The 19550-nt window shown below is 36.7% G+C and overlaps 1 protein-coding gene across 1 annotated transcript in view; it reads right to left on the reverse strand.

Annotated features, from left to right (window-relative positions):
* POLA1 (DNA polymerase alpha 1, catalytic subunit) overlaps positions 1-19550 on the reverse strand; it is a 183980-nt gene that overhangs the window by 90324 nt on the left and 74106 nt on the right. The window contains exons 32-34 of the mRNA XM_030961744.1: positions 17609-17783; positions 10232-10410; positions 8412-8543 (exon numbers count right to left, since the gene is read on the reverse strand). Coding sequence (XP_030817604.1) covers positions 8412-8543; positions 10232-10410; positions 17609-17783 — 486 coding nt within the window. The remainder of the gene's footprint in view (positions 1-8411; positions 8544-10231; positions 10411-17608; positions 17784-19550) is intronic.

A 19550-nucleotide genomic window follows, 5' to 3' on the forward strand; every position in this document is an offset into this window, starting at 1 on the left:
ACTTGACTTCTGAACAAAACACTGAAGCAAATCCAAAACCCTTCTATGAAGCCATGTCTGATACAACAGTATTTGCCATTTCTACCTGCAGATGGGAACAGTCTCAATTAAGATGAAGTAACATCTCTTTTTATTCTCAGATGATCCAAAACTTTATTGGCTCTTAAAACTATTCCTTTCAAACAAACCTGTAGAACTACAGGTTCCACAAGTCAGGAAGAGGAACAAATGTCAACTCTAACACAGCACAGGCTGCTAAAACTGACCATGGTGTTTCCTAGGATACAGGATATCTTATAGAAAATTTATTGCATTGTACTGCTGGTACTGCTTCTCTTCGACATCCTAACTGAAAAATTAATAATTCCCCAGAAGTCTCACCCAGCTCAAGAGTCACTTTCCCTCTCCCATAGCACATGAATGAGCACATGAAAGCAGAAGAGTTTAGCTAAATGGTGCTGCCCAGATTCATTGCTCAGAGGTTTTTTCACATATATAAACTTAATCCCAAGAACCAAGCTGAAAAGTCTGAAGTACTCCCCACTTGATGAGTTCAATTCTGAAATACTGACGTACTCACCCATTTTTCCCTTACTGCACCAAATACTGAACATCAACAAGAACTAAACAGCTGCTCAGATGAAGTTAAATGAAAGTTTTTAAAAATTATTTTCTAACTAAAAAGCTTCCGTATGACAAGATTTTGAATACTGAAATAACTTCTGTTGAGGAACACCTTATTTAATTTTTCTAAGAGTGTCTTATCAAGAAATAGAAGAGTGACTGAACATTGCTGTAATTATTTTTGGCAACAGTAACTGCTTGAAACCAGAAAAAAAATGAAAGTAATTCTTTTAACACCTAAGAGTAGGAGAAAAATAAACACCTGCAAAAGCCATTCCCAATATGCCAAAAGGAAAAGCATTTTAGGGCAAACATAGATGAAGTTTTTCATCTATGCCCTCCATTGCCTCCCAACCCCATGATTTTCTTATTCAATTATTTTTAGGAATGTGGACTACAAAAGACAGCATCAAACAAAACTGTTTACAAAAAGAAGGCGACTGAATGAAAAACATTTTAGTTTTACAAATACTGTAGATTTATTTTAATCTTACTTTTGAAGCTGAATGAAAAAATCACGATAAAGACTGAGAAACTCTGAGATAGGTAACATAGATTTACTTCAGTTATTACAAAATCCGTATTTTTTCCTTTTATATGCCAATTCAATTCCAAATTACCACAAATGGTGCCACTTTAGGTTTTGGGTGTTTTAAAAAGGGCTTAAAGCAAGTAATTTTCACTTTCTAAAATCAGCATTGGACCATGGATCTCTGTATCAACAGTGACTTCTAAGAAAACATTTCTGATAAGTACATTGCTTTTAGGTCATGAACATCACCAAGCAAACTTATTCTTATGGAAGGAACAACGTCCAGAGAAACCAGATTTTAACTCTGTTTGTCCTGATGGATGTAAGGTGTTTGGGCACTGTAAAATTTCCTGGTTACACAAACATCATTAAGCACTCAAGTCCGAAAGAACTTGCAGACTTGTGTAATCTCCTGGCAAGCTGCCTCTATTAAAAGTTCTGTAGACTAATACAGACTCAACCTGGTTTGGTATTTCAGTAATCGGTTGATCCACGTTACTATAGTATAAGGCATTAACTACATCAGAATTCCATGAGAACTGGTGGTTTTAAGACTTACTTTATTCCTTATTTAGATTACCTGGACTTTTCCTTCTTGTAATGTCTCTAATTATAGACTAGTGGGATGATTTTCCGTCAAACTTTAAATTGAACATAAAAACCTAAAATAATTTTAAATGGCTCTCTAAAACTCTTGTAAAAAAAAAGAAAGATAAACGGTCTGTTCAAGACCAGTGATTTGTTATAAACCCTCTTGTGATTCATTATTTGTTATTAAAATAGACTCAAGAGCAGCAAATTCTCCAAATCCATATAGGATCTGTAGCACTTCTGTCAATCCAGGGTACCCAAAGAGGACACATTTGCTCACTCACTTTCAAGCACCACCTGTAATGCCATTGTGGCATATCTCTCCACAGGATGCACAGACCAAACCAAGATTTAAAATTCTTGGCTACAGAATCTTATAACAAATGCTGCTACTGGTACACCAAAGTTACGCACTTTGTAGTCAGTTTAAAGCCAGATCAGATACACTGAGCAACAACTGCATCCCTCTAGTGCAGCACAAACCTGCTCTCCAAGCGTTGCTGAAATTCATCATTGCTTTGACCGGGGCAACAGATCAGTTCCAACAGAGTATCTTCAAAGACTGTGCTTTCTGTAATCCTCTGAAGACAGCAACATCTTGTTATTAGATGAGTGATTCAATCACCTAGGTAAACATTACACACTTGGTGGCAATCATAAACACAACTATATTTACCTCTGGGCACACTTCCTGTAACACGGTGTTCACAATACTGCCATTTATAAGCCTAAGCAGACAAATTATTGTGATAATAAGTCCTTACATTCCTGCATTCTACCTACAGAGGAAATTACCAAGTTAGTTTTACTCTATTGAAGCAATCCACATTTCTTAGAACCTGATCCATGTGGTGGCCAGCCTGGGGAGCCTTTTCTACAAAGAGCTGACAGAGATATCTAGTATCATTAAGCCTTCTCTGGCAAGGTACCAGACTGGGGACTAAGTACAGATGCTGCTTCTTTGCTTATGTTAACTCATTCTCAGTAGCTAAAATTGGGAGTGCATAGAGTCATACTCAGCCTCTCCCAAGCACCAGCGAGATGGATGCATGTCCATGGTGGCTGGTAAAATCCAGGGAGGAGAGTTAAACCTTTGTAAAGACACATCGATCATTACTTTGAAACACTTCACTAAAAATTGTATTGATGCTGGAAGTCTGAACCAAACAATTCCTTTACAGGGCAGATCATGGAGAAGTTGCAGTAATAGTGAATCGATTCCAGTTAACGGACTCAATGAGTGCAGTGACAAGTAACTGCTTACTCATCCCCAAAATGCACTACACACCATGACCAAAAGGGTCATCTTTTATTATTCAATAAACATTAATTATGACAGATCTTACACTTTCATATGGTAGAATACTGACTGCCCGGTTCAATAACTAAGGTATTTCTAACTTTCTCCTGGTTAACCAAAACTTGATTCCAAACAAAACTCATTTGTCATCCTCAATCAAGGAGAGGATCACAAAATACTGCTGTGGAGGGGAGGAAGAAATTTCTGATAATCTGGTGGCAACCTCCCTCCTCTCTCTCAGGTTCCCAGTAAACTGTGAATGGAATCACATTAATATTTTATCTCTCATTCCAATCGCTCTCAATTCTGCCTTGACTTGGAAGCTTTCAGCACTAAAAATAAACATCTCTGTTTCCGTATGTATAAACCAAAATGACAGTGATACAAATTCAAACTTGGAAAATAATCAGAAACCTATTTCCATACATACAGAAAGGACTGAAAATAATCACTGGAGTTAATCTGAAGGTAGAGTCTAGCTATCTGATTCTGCCTACTACATCAGCTGGTGTCACAATTCTGGCCTAAACTACTCCTCATCACGTGCCCATATAATTCTAGTACTATTAGCACAGCAATAAATAAAATATTGTACTATTACCACTACGAGACACCTTCCCCTGACACCAAAGAGATTTCTTAACCCTACCCACCCACCAAACAAAAACCCTTTCAATGCATGACTCTTGTGAGAACATGATTACAGAAGTCATCACCATCACATTTTCACCTGTTCATGTGGTGTACACCTGTGGGTTCTTGGCAATACATCTCACTGAGGTGTGGGAAATTTTGGGTTCACAACGAGCCCTGTCATCTTTCTTAAGCAAATTTGCCATGCAATCCCAAATCCTGTGTGAATGCCATGGCCTCTTATAATCTTATCTATAAATATTTCACCTTTTTAAGTGCACACAATACTAATGCAAATCCCTTGAACGTATATACAAGAGTCAGGACAGCAATATATATATATAAAAAGTAATTCAAAGATCTTGAAGATGCTTTTATACTGCGACCTAACGCACAAGCAGTAGAACACCCCACCACAGGTAAGAAATGAGAAATTTTGAGGGCTATTGAACACTGAATTTTCACAGCTGAACAATATAAAGTTATTTAGCAGTGTTCAATAGCCTTCAAACTCACTTTTGCCTGTGGGTTACAGTGCTCCAGTAGAAAAAGACTGTGAAACAAAAACAGTGCAATACATGCTGGACCAAGATTTTTTCAGTATTTTTTAAAAACCCTTTTAAAGTTCATATCATTTTATGTGTTTTGAAAAACACAGAGTTCTACAGATGCCACACACTATTAATCAGCAGAGAAAGAGCATCTCTATAAAAGCAGATTTTAGCCTATAAAGTTACTACTAACAATACTACAGGTGTGTACGTGTTATTTAAAAAAAATTAAAAACCTGCTGTTTCAGGGACACCAACTTCCAAGTCCAACCAGTTCTGTATGAATTTTGCTACTGCTCAAATTAGAAGATATTGGGGCTTTTATTCAATTCTTTTTAGCTGGCAAAACTAACACTTTAACAGCTGGATAAGATATGGGATTCATTTTATTGTCATGAACACTGACTTCTACAGGGCTTTTTAAAACGGGATCCAAGAGTTGGCTTTTGTTTACTAAGTGTTCAAAAATGAGCATTTGAATATTCCAGTGGGAAACATAAAACAGGTTCCAACGTAATAATTAGATCCATTTACTATAAATGAAATTACACCCTGCTTAAGCAAAAGAGTTGGTCAGTTTTTCCATTTATGCTTGCATATTTCAGCTTTTACCCATTCCCCTAGCATGGATGTTTCATTGATGGCTGAGGGTAACACTTCAAAAATGAACTAGCTAAACAAACTTCCCAGCAGCACTTGACAGAGCTACACCTATTCTTCCCCATTTCCAAAGCAGTACAGAATTAATTACCAGTTCTATGGATCTATTGTAAGTATAATAGACTAAAGAGCTATCACAGACACATTTATTGTAAAAGCACAATCCCAAGAGTGTCTAGTAGAGGGCCAAAACGATTAACACAAATGCTTTGTCAGATCAAAGATAAAACCTGCACCGCCCAATTGAGGAATGAATTAGAACAGTGGGTTATCTTTCAAATTAACCAGGGCAGTTAGTGAGGAAAATTTCATGAAAGTGTAATTCTTAGCCTTTGTGAATCCACACAGCAGGCATTCTGCCAGCTGACAAGATGATGAAATTTTCATGCTTAAAAAAGCCCTCTTCATTTCCCAATTTAGATTAGCTAGCGTTTCTCTCTCTTTTCATCTATTTGCTCTTCTGAAGCAGAATTAAAAAAAAAAAAAAAGCACACAACAGGATCAATCTCTCATAGAATAAATGCATTTCTGAGAAGAAATAAAATCTATGTCATTTAAAAATATATTTACATTTAAGAGTAAGATTATCAAAATTGATATTGCTAATACTATTAAGAAATCTGTAAATGCTGGAGCAACGGTAGATACGTTTTAGAAGTCAAATATAAAACATTTCAGTTTAAAAACTGAAATGGCAGAAGACTACTGCAGAAGCAGATCTTTTCATATAAAGGCGAGTAATTTACAAAAACAATGGGATTGTAGCAGGCTCACAAAATTCTATTTATGCACTTACATTTGCATCTTTTTAAAGGAATGTTGTATATCATGGTTGTATTTTTTTATTTAACACAGTTTCATGTGCCAAGAAGGGCAAGTAGATTTTCTACTTTTAGATTTTATGGCACTCCTCCCTGGCCCTAAATTTATACAGCCACATATAAAAGCATTTCAATAGTCTAAAGGAAAAAACAAGCAATATCTTGAACAGTTAAACACTTCAAAAAAAATTCTGATTCAAAGCTCAGTGAAAAAAAAGTACACTTATTCATCTCAGTGAGCTGTGGATCAGGCTGAAAGGCTCTTGATAGGGTTGTCTTCATAAAAGGTAGCTCATTATTTACAGGTTGAAAACCACATTTTTTGCATTTTATGCTTTTCTATTATGTGCCATTTGACAAATACATAAAATAATATCTAAAAAAATTAAAAATGGAGTGACAATATATTTGATCCTTACAAATCAGTATTTCTGTGCCTTTCAGATGCAATTACTACAACAGGAGATTGTTTAATGAGAGGCTGAAAGTTTCATTAAATGTTTTGTTCAGACAGTTCTTTGCCATAATACTTCTGGGTGTGTCTTCATAGCTTATAGGATTATATATATTAGGGCAAACATCCATTTGATGAATTTCAACTCCAGCTGTTATACAGCCACTACAAGTACTGGATGAAAGGAATAAACTAAAGGTCTCAGCATCTGATTTTCTAAGAGCTATCAAGACAAAAAGTTTACTTGCCCAACTCCATGAAAAGCCCTTTTGTAAAAAGAAAATAAATGTACAATCTGGAAATTAATCTCACATTTCCAGAGTCTGAATGTATTCCACAGTCAAAAACTAGTTTTAAACCTTATTATAGCTAACCAGTTTAAAAACAAATTCTCACTACCAAAAAAAATCGGAGGCTTTTACTTACATGGACAAATAATTTTCTTTTTAATTATCTTAATTATCCAATATACCTCAAAGCAAGATACATAATGGATTTATGTAAGCAAATTGCAATGTTCAATATTCAAACATTACAGTTTGGTTCCTGGTTTGGTAGCTTGGTCTTAAAAGAAGACAAAACAACCAACTAAAATAAAAACAGAACAGCACAGAGCATTACACTTTCTGTTGTTATCAGTAGTAACAATTTCTCCTGCCCTTAAAGGCATCTTTTTTCATACAAGTTTACCATTGCATATCTTCTGCACACAGTTTCAAACACTTCAAATGCCTGAAATTATTTACCATGTGCCACTGTCTATTATCATTATGCATGTACATTAAATCTAAAAACCAACTTTCATACAAAAGGAGTCAGTGTAAATATATGACTTAGACCCATTATTTAATAACACTTTAATATAATGATAATTTTGCAGACAGTTGGACTTTGCAATAAAGTAGCATGAGATCTCACATTTTGATGACTTCACCTGTCCAAGTCATCTTTAACTTCAATGGAAAGGAACAATCTATCTCTGCCTTGGGAGATAATGCTTGAATTTTAACAGCCTTAGAAAGTTTTGTGCTTCTTTTGATGCAAAGATCTTCAAAAGAAGTATTTTTACCTTCAGAAATTACAATGCTTTCAGAAGAGTGTTTAGAAAACACTCACCTATAATTGCATTAAGAACTAGTACAGAAGAAAGATAACACAAAACATACACTTTCACACACTTAAACTTAGCATTAAACCATAGAAATAATTCTTAGCATTGTAGCTGCTGTTTGCAAAAGAATTCTGTAATACCTAAGAAAACACAGAACAAATTAGGTACATCACTGACATTTGGCACAGGACAAATTTTCCAAAACTAGTTATTTTTTTGGGTGTATCAAAAGTAATGAGCACACAAAGGTTATGAATGTCTTCAAAATTCATGTCCATCCTGCAGCTCTGTAAGCAGGCAATGTTGGACAATAAAAAGAAGCAGGCAGGCAATAGCACAAGATATTCTATGGAAATTTGACCAAAATAGCTAGATGTCAATTCACAAAATATGATGCTTCTAGCATATTAGAAATACAAACCACATTGGTATAAGTTAAAAAGCATGGTGTATTTTGTCCTAATGTTGGACAGTGAGAAGACAGGAATTTTAAATACTACACCTTTTTTCCCCACAATGCCATACAAAGCCAACCACTACCACTGGCACTTTGGATTTCTTGCACTACCCCTCAAAAAAAGAGAATTATATCAATTAATTTAATTACCCATCATTCTCCTCATTTTTTCCCTTCCCAATCATTATTAAGAAAGATTCATAGTACTTCCCTTCCTACAGTTTTTCAAAGAATTTTTACAGAGCTATATTCCAGTTTCCTTTTCACAATGTAAGACAATATATACCAATTTGAATTGAAGAAAGAGAATCATATTTCAATTACATGAGAAACTGATATCTACATATTTGATAGGCTTCACAGATTTTTCTAAAAGCATTGAGATAAGGCACTCTGGCTAAAGATCTGGAAAACAGAGAGCTACTACATCTGTAATAATGCTGACACAAACAGTAACAGAAATGTAAATATATCTAACTATCTTGAGGTTGAACTGAGAAAACAAACATTTTAAATTATTTTTTTAATTCACTGATTGTTTTATTTTCAGAAAGTTGGGGGTTGATGCTGCATGCTACTACTTTACACCACACCAAAAAAAGGGTAACATGACACAAAAAACACAGCACCACTTGAAAAACCCCTTTCCTACAACAGAGTATTTTCTGCATACTTACACTGTAGTATTTTCTGAGGTGGCGTCTAATATCCAGCAGTAACTTGTTGCTCATTTGAACCACATAGTTGAAAGGAGGCTCCTCACATTCTGTCTTGCTGCACCTTTGCAAGCTGGGTTCAATAAACCGCCCCTGGAAACAGAAGTGTAAAAACAGCATCATTATGACAGAGGATGGAAGCAGAAGTTTAGACACAATACATATATTTTTAAAAGTAACAGTCTTAAAGGGCCCATAATATCTGGGCCTCCTTTCTTCCCATCATGGCTGGCCACACCCATATGGGAAAACTGCAGGGCAGAGATATCTTCATTCTGTTCTTAAGGAAAGGTCTTGCAGAGAACACACCACTAATTAATAATTCAAAAATCATCTATGGACAAATCATGGTCCCCCATCTCCACCCAAAACCCCCCAGGTTTATTGTTTTATCAGAGACCAACTTCAGCCTCAGTCCATTGAGCAGAACCTTGAAATCAACATTATAGATACTAATTACGAAATTATCAACAGGGCTGTAGAGACAAACCGCATAAAGAAAAATCACATTATCATCTTTTATTTTCTCCAACTTCAAAGAACAGCTCTTACAGTTTTGCACCATCTCATTCCCTTATTTTTAAAACCATCTGACCACCTGACATTAAAATTTCAGGACCTGGAAGTGTTGTGTGAACAGCTAAAATTAAGTTTGTGGAATTCTCACTAATGTAACACCAGTTTGGTAGGCTGGACAGTCATACAGCTTTCTGAAAACTTTCCTGCAAGGCAAGACTCAGCTGTTGTGAGCCATCTTGGCTAAACCCCCACTCACAACACTAATTAATTCCAGGTGAAATAGAGGAGATTTTTGGCTTGGTTTCAGGATTTCTTCTGTGGTTTGGTGGTGGGGATATATTTTTTTAAGGAGTTTGACATCCACTCCTCTCCAGTTAGCCCATCTGCAACTTGTCAAGTCTACATGCAATTAACTGTCTTATTTACAGCTGCGATGAAAAAAGTCAAGGATTCACAGAGTATCACTCGATTTGTGTGTCTTTTCCTCTTACATGCTTCCAAAGACTGCTTTATTTTGATTCAAAAAATGCAAAACATCTGCTGTTTGTCCAAATTAACTTAAAATAATTACTTTTAATTTAGATAAAAGATTTATTTGCTTTCAGTTTCAAGGTTTTCACTGCTCTGAAGCTCGCTAATTTGCCGATGACTAATACATACATAACATGCTGTAGAGTTAAATACTTGGCCCCAGTTCAAGATGTGGTCCAAGGTCAGAGATACATTTTTTGGCAGAACTTCTCAACAAGAATGTACCCCTATGACTTTTTATTCAATTCACAGAGACAGAAGGAAAGATAAGATAGAAAAACCTTACTCTCAAGAAGGGAGGTGGGATGCAGCAAGATAAACACAAGTTTAAAAAGCACTTTGTTCCAATTAATATGATTTAGGATAAGAAACTGCCACTGCTATACAAAAGTTTTATTAAATAGAGAACTAGAAGTTACTAAGGTGTTAAGATAAGGATTCCTTTAAAAAGTAACAGCACAATCATTCACGACTGTGGGCAAACAGATTAATGAAGCCAGATAATCTCACACGTTCAGCAAGACGACGCAGCTGAAATGCAAAAATGGGAAAAATATTTCAGCACTATCCTATCAGCAATTATCTGCTCCAAAGCTATAAATAGCAGGACTGAAACAATATGGTATCTTCTCCTACATCATTTGAATCCTATCTGAAAAGCTGTTCTCTCTACAAGCATTTTTCTCTCTCACCAACGAACAGAAACGAAACAAACAAAAAAACCAACTAACCGAACCATCAAAGACATTGTCATAAATATTTTCTGTTCCGCATTTGAGGCAGCAAAACTTGAATCTTTCACAATCCCTATATTTCTCCTCATCAGTGAGCTGAGCTGGGCCACCAACCAAGGCATCATTCTCATCTTTATGGTAATGGTGATGGACTCTGAATTGGGAGGGATCCAGTCCTATTAATAAAGAAACAAAAATTTCAAAAGACTAAGAGGTCAACCATGCAAGCAGGCTTATTTTTCATATGCTTGGTGAAGCAGATTCAAAAGAAAGTTACAAAATGTAAATTCAGAAGCTGAAAATCTCTCCTTAGCAAAACTTCCTCTATAAAACATAAATACATTCTACAATTTTTAACCACGAGTAAAGGTTCATGAGACATGAAGAAATCATCTTACTTATCTTCTTACGCAAGATTGCTTTATAAATAAAACAAGCATGCTGCATTATCATGGGAGTATGCAAGAGAACATTTTGTTTCTGAGGAAACCACTCCTAAAGGATAGCTTTATTGTTATTTCCTTCTTAAGTTACGTTGAAAATATTTCAATAAAAATGTGCATCGTGATTAAGAAACAGTCTTTAAATCAAAATGGCACCATTAATACCAAAAACAGGGAATAAAAACCCCATTAAAGAAACGCGGGTGCACTGCTATTACCAACTCCTTCAAGTCCGTACACAACTGCCAACTCTGATTTCAATGCAGTGGTCGATTTCATTTTGGCTCAGTGGTTAACAGCATGGAGGTTTCAATCTAATGCAGTGGTTAAAATTCAGCAGCAGCATTTAAAACCGCAGCGCAGGAGACAAAGTGCTTTATTTTTGATTGCCAGAACTCAAGATTTTAAACAAATAAATACACAAAAGAGATCCCAGAAATACTGATTCAACCACAAATAAGTAAATAAGCAAGCAAGCACGAAGTTCACCGTTCTAGGAATAAGACTGCCAAAGTAAACTTAATAAAATCCTCAAGTTCTGTCATCCTTTGTCATGTGCAACATTTTAAAAGTCCATGCATCTCATTTACAGGGGTTTTTTGTTAACTTTAGGGAAAAGCACATGTTCAGAAAAAACACTTAATCGAATGAGCACGTAGGAGAAAACCTTCAGAAAACTATGGCTCACTTTAGTAGTAAAACAAAAAGATCAGAGAAGCACTTTAAAAATATTTTTAACAGACATTAAGCCAAGTAACATATTACCATGTGTTAAACCATATCCTGTATAAACTTCAGTTAAAAAATGTAATAATTCCTATAAGAAATGTAACCAAGACTACAAATAGAAAGTGAACCTTCACCTTATTATAACTGTAGACAATGGTTAGGAACAATATTCAGTTAAACTACACAAATATTATTGCGCTCATAACAGCTGTGTTATACAGGCAGATATAAATTGTCTTTATATAAAATATTTTATATGTTTGACTTTAATACCACTATTCTGAATTTTTAATGTCGCAGTCTTAAAACAAATTCAAGCACAAGGAAAAACTCCGTTGCCAAATAAGTTTATTTGGTTCTTGACAGAATATGGGTTTCACTAAAATTTATTCAATCTTACCAATTTTGCCAAAAGAAAAAAATGTCAATGCAGAAAGGTTAACAATTCACCTCCAGGAGGTTTCTAAACTTTTAATACAGTTCTCCACTATTCATTTAAAGAAAAAAGGCAAAAGCAAAATGCACTGCTAATAGTATATTTTACACTTTAATACACATGGTATCCCCCAAAAAAGACTGTAGGGGTTTGTTCTGGCTTTTTTTTTTTTTAATAGAAGGGTTGGTAATATATATGCAGCACACAGGTAGTAGATAAAAGGTTTAGAAAGAGAACTGCAGTTCAGTATTTAGATTTTGCAAAAAATCAAGTATACAGTAGGTTGGATCTAAGTAATGGTGAAAACAAAAAATCTCAGTTTACTCCAAGTTCAGAAGAGGAATGAAAAAACATCATTCCAACTTTCTGAGACAGATACCATTACAGTTCAGCTAGGAATCTTTGGTTTTTTCCCAAAACACAAATATGGAGGAAAGTAGCTCACTAAAAGATAAAAGGAGACAAATTCTGGTCTTCAGACAAGTGCAGTTCTCCAACATTGAGTCAAAAACAGTGACTAAGTATTGGCCATCTTATTTTAATTTAACAGGAAAAAAATTGATTGTAAGAATTTAAATCACACCTATCTCTGAACTTTCTAAGCTGTTTTGGCTAGAAAAAACAACAAAAAATACTATGCTGAACCAAGCATACATCTAAGTTTTGGTGTGCAAACAGCCACAGTGAAATAAAAGGGACTACAAATCAGGCTTTGAAAGAACATGCCTACCTTAATTATCTTGTGGGATTGGGAACTATTTTATTTATTATCTCCTTTCAGGAATAGTTAGTTGGTTCAGTTAATCCATTTCAGCATCTAACTGCTATCCTCTCAGACCAGGTCACACTGGTCACATTATTTTACTTGTACACAAAACAGCGGCTATCTAATTGGGCAGTGGAAAAAAAATAATATTTGGTTTTGGTAATTTTTAAATTAATAGGATGAGACTAATCAGTGAACTTTCAACTCCTTTTTTTTTTTTTTCCCCTCATGACATCAAGAAAAATAAAAATCAAAGCGACTTTGACTTAACTCTGACAGGAGAAAGTCTTCAGGGCTATCATGGAATTACCTGCACTGCCAAAAACGACACCCAAACGACAAGCTTGGACGCAGGACAAAGCACTGCGACATTACAGACGTGCAGGGTGACCAAACTAATTAACACAACTAAGTTCGGGGAGGTGTTCCTGAATTATTCAACAGAATTATTAAAACCATTACTAACTGGCAAGCTAAGCGGGTCACCCAAGAACCTGAAAAACGGTCAGAGATTTTTACCAAACGCAGCATTTTAAAAGCAACATTTCTGCGGATGGCTTGTGCCCTTTCTTGCCCCGCGGGCACATGGGCCGCCGCGGCCGGCGGGCCGCCGTGCGGGGGCCGGGGCCGTGCCCGTGCCCGGGGCTGTTCAGGGGCGCCGTGCCCGGGGACTGTTCCGGGGACTGTTCAGGGGGGCCGTGCCCGGGAGCCGTTCCCGAGGGCCGTTCCCGGCACGCGGCATTCCAGCCGCAGGTGCTCGGGGGCCGCGGCGGCTCCGCCCGCACCTTTCCCCAGGGACCCCGCGCGGGAGGCCGGGAATCGGCAGCCGGTGCTGCCACCCCGCGGCCGGCACCGCGCACTGCAGCAGGGCCCGCGGGGCCGGGCCACTCGCCCGGCCGGGCCCTTCGTTTGCTCACTCACATCGGTATTGCTTCTTTTATTAATTCATCTTAGCGTTGTCTCTTTATTCATTCATATTTTCACTCTTTCTTTTATTAACTCCAACGCGCTTTAACGACTCTCAGGTTCTGAGCAGTTCTGGAGCATGTCAGAACACCCAGCCAGCACAAAACAGTGAAGTCCACACACTCTAGGGCTAGTTATTGTATTGTCATGAAGTTTTGTCACGACTTCAATCTTAATTTTCACCACTGTCCTTTCACTTCACTCCCTAATGTGAGCAAAACAGCAAAAAAGTCAAAACCTGAGGTAAATTCTGCATGCCACAAGGAGAGCATCCATCCCGGTTTCTGTCTGGAGAGTCTGTCTGTGCAGCTGCTACACAATATATTAAAGACACCTGAACGATTCTCTAAAAATAATTTTTTTAAAAGACAAATTAAAAAGCCAACATATTTGGTGCTGGTGAGTGTCCTTACAAGAAGCAGTTAACACAGAAACACTATCTCAAAGCAGGGAGCAGAACTGGGAAGTGCTCCTAAAGACAAGCCTCATCAGGACCCAGTAATGACTCCCTAAAATCAGACAGCCTTCCTAAGATATGCCCAATGCCAAGCAATCGGCAGAGCACCAAGGTGCACATCCCTCTAAGGCAGCAAAACACACCTCTTTCAGAACATCATGACACTAAGACAGCAGTCATCAACTTCCATCATCTGAAGTAAATCATATTCTGTAGTAACAGCTACAAAGTCCCATGGTTAAAGAACTCTACTTCCATAATGCCTGCTTATTTCTGGCAACACACAAATAAGATGGAACTTTCTTTGAGACAAGGAGCAGTACTTATGTATTAACAAAAAACCCTTTTTTGAAATACAGTGAGAGAATTGCTGTGCCATACAGTTCTTCCAGTTTAAAAGCTTCATCTTAAGGATGAAGTCAGGTCTCCAAGACTTAGGAAGATCAGATTTATTAAATTATATAACTGATTAGATTGCAGGCTTTATTTAGTTTTACAAACTGAGACAATCCTCATCTTGCCACTGCATTTCCTCAGAAACTTCAAGACAAAGAGAGTGAAAGCAGGAGTATGCCCAGGAGGTTCTCGTTTTTAGGAACAATGAGCTTCCATCTCTCAAATGCTCAGCAGACCTCTTACAATGCCCCAAAATAAAAGGTGGTTTTCAACTTGATTCCATAGCAAATAATATGATGCTTAAGGGATTCTCTGCAATTTTTAAGTTGCATTATTTGTTCCTGTTCTTCAGTGTCTAATATAATTTCAAATTACTTGCTTTGAGCACAGACAGAACAAAGAACTTTTCAGCACTTTGATGCGAGCCAAGCTTCCCTAGCAGAGTTCAATTTTATCCACTCAGACTAGCAGGGTGACAGGAAACATTCACCTTAGAAACATGCATTATTGTAGATTCTGTTAAACATGCAGCCAAGATCTTTTTTCTACAACCACTCTCCCTATACAGACACATATTCTACATAATACAGTAAATCTGATCAGCGGAGGAAGACACACACGGTGAGAATGCAACAGGGTTTTGGTCCATAGATATGATGCTTATGTATCCTTCAGAATGGGAAAACATGCCTTTTTGCAACATGGTGGGAAAAACAATGGGAATTTGGATGTATATCATGATGAAAATACTAAGTAAAAAAACCCAACTTAGCATCACAGATCAGTATATACTTTCCATATTTGCTTGTTTTACCAAGCTGGACTTAAGTATCTTGTACTCTTTTCTATCTTACAAAGGATTTTTGATTTTTATGAAAGAAAACCACTTGACTATTTAAAAGTACCATGGTACCACAGTACCATTAAAAACCCTGTAAGATAACTTCAGCTTGCAATGACTAATGTACAGCTCTGATCAAGTGCTGTACATGAAAACCTAAGCAGATCAGAAATCTTGAAAGAGACCTGACTTTACCCTCAAGCACAATTTAAGCTTTCCCAAGAAAACAAAGCTAGGGAAGGTGATAAAATTTTGACTGTACAGCAAGGTCAAGCTGAACACACTTCAGATCCAAGACTGTAATAGATACATACAGGTTTTCAGACTGACAATTGTGGACTATTAATAAACTCTCAGCTGCATTATGTTATTACAGACCATAAAAGAAATCTTCATCTGGAATGTACTACAGTGCAAAAAGTAGCACAGGAACTTGCAAACAGTGGCAGGACCTTCTGTGCCTATCAAGTGGCACAGAGTTCTTAAGATCTGGGTAGTTAATTTAGGTGTCTGAAGGGAGCCAGTCTTTTCTGAAAATCTAACTTGTTGTGAATAAGAGCTCTGAATTTGAGCTTAACTCTACAAGACTAACAATCTTTGCCAATAAAAATAAACTAGCTTCAGAAATTGTTCCTGTTTTTTACCTAAATGAAGGACAAGTTTGCTGCCTATTTTAAACCCCTTCAACCTAACCAAGAGTGCTTGACCTTTTCAGTCAGGCATGCCACACAGTCAATTCTGACATCAAGGGAAAGTTGGATACCAAGGCCTTGCCACATAATAAACAGGATGATTTGTGTGGTCAGCCTGCATGTGTGGAGCAGGGCTGACACCTCCTCAGAGCATGAGAGCTGTTGAGGACACATAGAACATCAAATGCCTCCAAGAGACACCTTTGCTGACTCAGAAAAAGCAGAATTTGTGTCTTCAACCCCTTCTCAATAACTCAGAAATGGAGATGGAAAAAGCTGCATGTTACAAGGATTGTCTTGGGAGATTAAGATCCTTCATGGTTATCATCCTCCTTCCTGAGAAACAGCAAGGCACCTTTCTTGCACACATTCCAAGCACAATCTCCAAGCTATTCAGCTATTACTAACTTCATCTGCTACAGAGATGCAGTTACACAGCTGAAGGGTCCTGAGGCTACCCTCTACCAGTTGATTTTTAATTGGCCAAATCCTGCATCTTGGCCTCCTTTACCTAAACACAAAATGCTGACAACTAACTCTTCCTTTGAGCGTTGCAATATTCTGAAAAAAGTAATTTCTGCAGGACTGAACTTCCTGTAGACAGAGGCAAAACACAAACTATAAAACTGACACAGTGCAACTCTCTAAGAAGTTCTCCTAGAGAAAAGGCAGTCTTGTCAATAACTTCATAGCCAGCAAAATTAACAACTTTTTCATGTCCTTAAGCAACACTTTTGAAAATAATGAACTATGTGTGAGTTACAAATCACAAAATTTCTGTTTATCAAGCAGATCAGTCAAGTCTGTTGGTTAATCGCTTTTGAGGAGCAAACAACAATAAAAGGAATACACACACAGAGCACAGCATTTTCAAGAACAGAGACCCAATAGAACTGTTGACAAATTTTCAGCCTTTCAGTTTTTCTAGGTAAGAAGCCCAGGGAATAGAGAAGAAAGAGGCAATCACAGTTGGGCAGAAAAATCTCTAATTCTAATTATTAGACATCCTTTTAAAAGGAAAAACAACTCTAACAAGAGCAATTCCCTGTTGCTCATTTGAATTAAAACTGTTGATTTCATGGATCACTAACATTAGTTATATTTTTTTGACAGCACTTCTTGGTTTTGGGACCACTTAATTCCTCCATATGAAGCAGTTAAAACTGCTACTAAGATTTTATGTTTCTATTATCCACTAAGTCAGTTCTAGCAATCAAGTCTTCACTTACATCCTAGTAAAAATTTGTATTCTTTCACTGTAATTACGACTTTTTTTCCCCCTAGGAAGATGCCAAAGATGCCAGCATTTCTCTCTGGAAAAATATTACACACTCCAGAACTCCTCTAGTAACTTAAAATCTCAAAGACATGCAATAGTACTGGCATTTCTGAAGAGCAGATTTTGTAACTCTGAACAAGGATTGTAAGATTAAACTCATGTTAGTGATCACCTTCTGAAAAAATACTGTTCTGCAGAAGTCATAAATACACTTAGAGTCCACACTGCTTTCTACAGGCAGCATAACACAAGCTATTGTTCACTGTAAAAAGACTGATCTGGGGAAGCATTTCTGTTGAGAAACATACATTAAAACCTCTCACTTTGGGTCTTGAAATTCTTCAAATAAACTGAATTTAGAATACTTACCTAACCACGTTGCAATAAGAACAGAGTCAATTCCCTCTATGGGCATACATATTCTAGCAACTACTGGATGTATTTGCTGTGACAGGTAGTACTGATAATCAATTTTAAGATTTTCTTGCTTTTTTAACTGTTCTGGAGCATATGCTCGCTGGCTGGCACTGAGATCTGATCCATCCTGAAGAGACACACACAAAACAAAGTGTGAAAAAACTCTATACAAAGGATTATGCTTCAAATATTATGCATTATTTTAATGCAAAATCGTTACACACTCTTTTGGTTGATTTATTATGCATCCAATACAAATCCAGCAGTAGTAAAAAAACTGCATTGCTGATGCTGGCATCAACTAGCAAGTTCAAGAATGCAAAACCAGCTTGTATTATTGTAGCCTACACGTGCAAATCAGTACGAGGAGACAGAGTAAACAGTCCCATCTGTCAATTCTGAAATGCACAATGAAAACACATTGTAACCATCAGCCCAGTTAAAAATACACAGAGGGCATGCATTTTGGATTCACTTTGTACTAAACCAGCATTATCATTTTGCACAAGAAGCAAATTCTAAGTCGTGGATATCAAAACTATATCTGTTTTGCTAGGAAATTTATATTCTTTAATTCTATAAAGATATTAATAGAATGAATGGTCAGAGAATGAACCAGCACTCATTGGCATATGAATAAATAACAGAGGCAACAGTGTTGATTAGAAAGAAAAAAATTCTAAAATATTCAGAAATACTGAAAGAAATGTATGGTGACATCTCAAGCCAAGAGAGAAACACCACTTAGAGGTTAAAATATACATTACATTCTTCTCCAACTTGAAAGAGGAAGATAAGGAGAAAATAATTCAATTTGGGAAGGCAATAACTAAATTGAAAACAATATAAATTTAGGAATTAAGTATCAGATCTAAGACGACAGTACTCTTGGAAAATGTAACTCATTTAAATCTGTAGAATCGTAATCCCACTCCTCAACTGCCCTAGGAAATATCATTTTTAATGTGTGGTAAAAATCTTAGAGCAAAACTTAAAGCAGTATTTTTGCAAGATTCTGTAATAGACATAAATGTTTATAGGAATGGGGCAGGGTGGGGTTTAGTACCACAACTGTTTGGGGTTATTTTGCTAAGTACAGTCTCTTTTTCCATTTTTTTCAGCAAAATAGAACAAATGCATTATTACATGGCACCTTCATTTTTTCATTTAAGATGAGCTACTGGTTTCAATAGGGTCAGCAATGACGGACTGAAAACCCATCACTAATAAGACAGACTGCAAGCCATTGGTTCCTCCTACTCCTTTCAGACAACTTCGTATTCAGAACAAAATTAATTTAGGACTATTCAGCTCATCCAGCTGCTTTGCAAAAATAATTACAATGCAACTCCTTCAGCTCCCTTCTTTCAACAAGTATATTCTTCTCTTGTATTGTGCCACTGCTCAGCCGCACCCGTGGCCCAGCTCTCTAAAGTCTTGGCAGCTTTGGGGTGCCAGGCTAAGAACTCTCAATTAAGTCAAATACAGTATATTTTGGTTTGAAAATAATGAAGGAGCTGAAATAGTCACATTGTCAAGTTCATCAGCTTGGCCTAAATGATGCCTTGGTCCATCTAATTCAACCTACACTTTTTTTTTAATTAACAGAACCAAAGTGGAATATATATTTGTGAAACAGGGATAAGCATTTATAGGATAAACACCTGAAACCAGAAAGTGGCTCAAATTTCTCAGTCTATACATCAGAGGTGCCAGCAGATCCAATGACTACAAATTGAACAGACAAAGGTGATACTGGAAAAAACAATGACACTATTTAACCAACAACAACAATTACCTTTCCACAAATGAAAGGTTCTTCACCACCAGAATTTTCTTCTGCTGAAAATGAAGACTAGGCATTTTCTTTAAAGTAAGTTCTAATTCCAAACAT

The sequence above is a fragment of the Camarhynchus parvulus genome, chromosome 1 (genome assembly GCF_901933205.1).
Source record: "Camarhynchus parvulus chromosome 1, STF_HiC, whole genome shotgun sequence".
In the NCBI taxonomy this organism is placed as follows: Eukaryota; Metazoa; Chordata; class Aves; order Passeriformes; family Thraupidae; genus Camarhynchus; species Camarhynchus parvulus.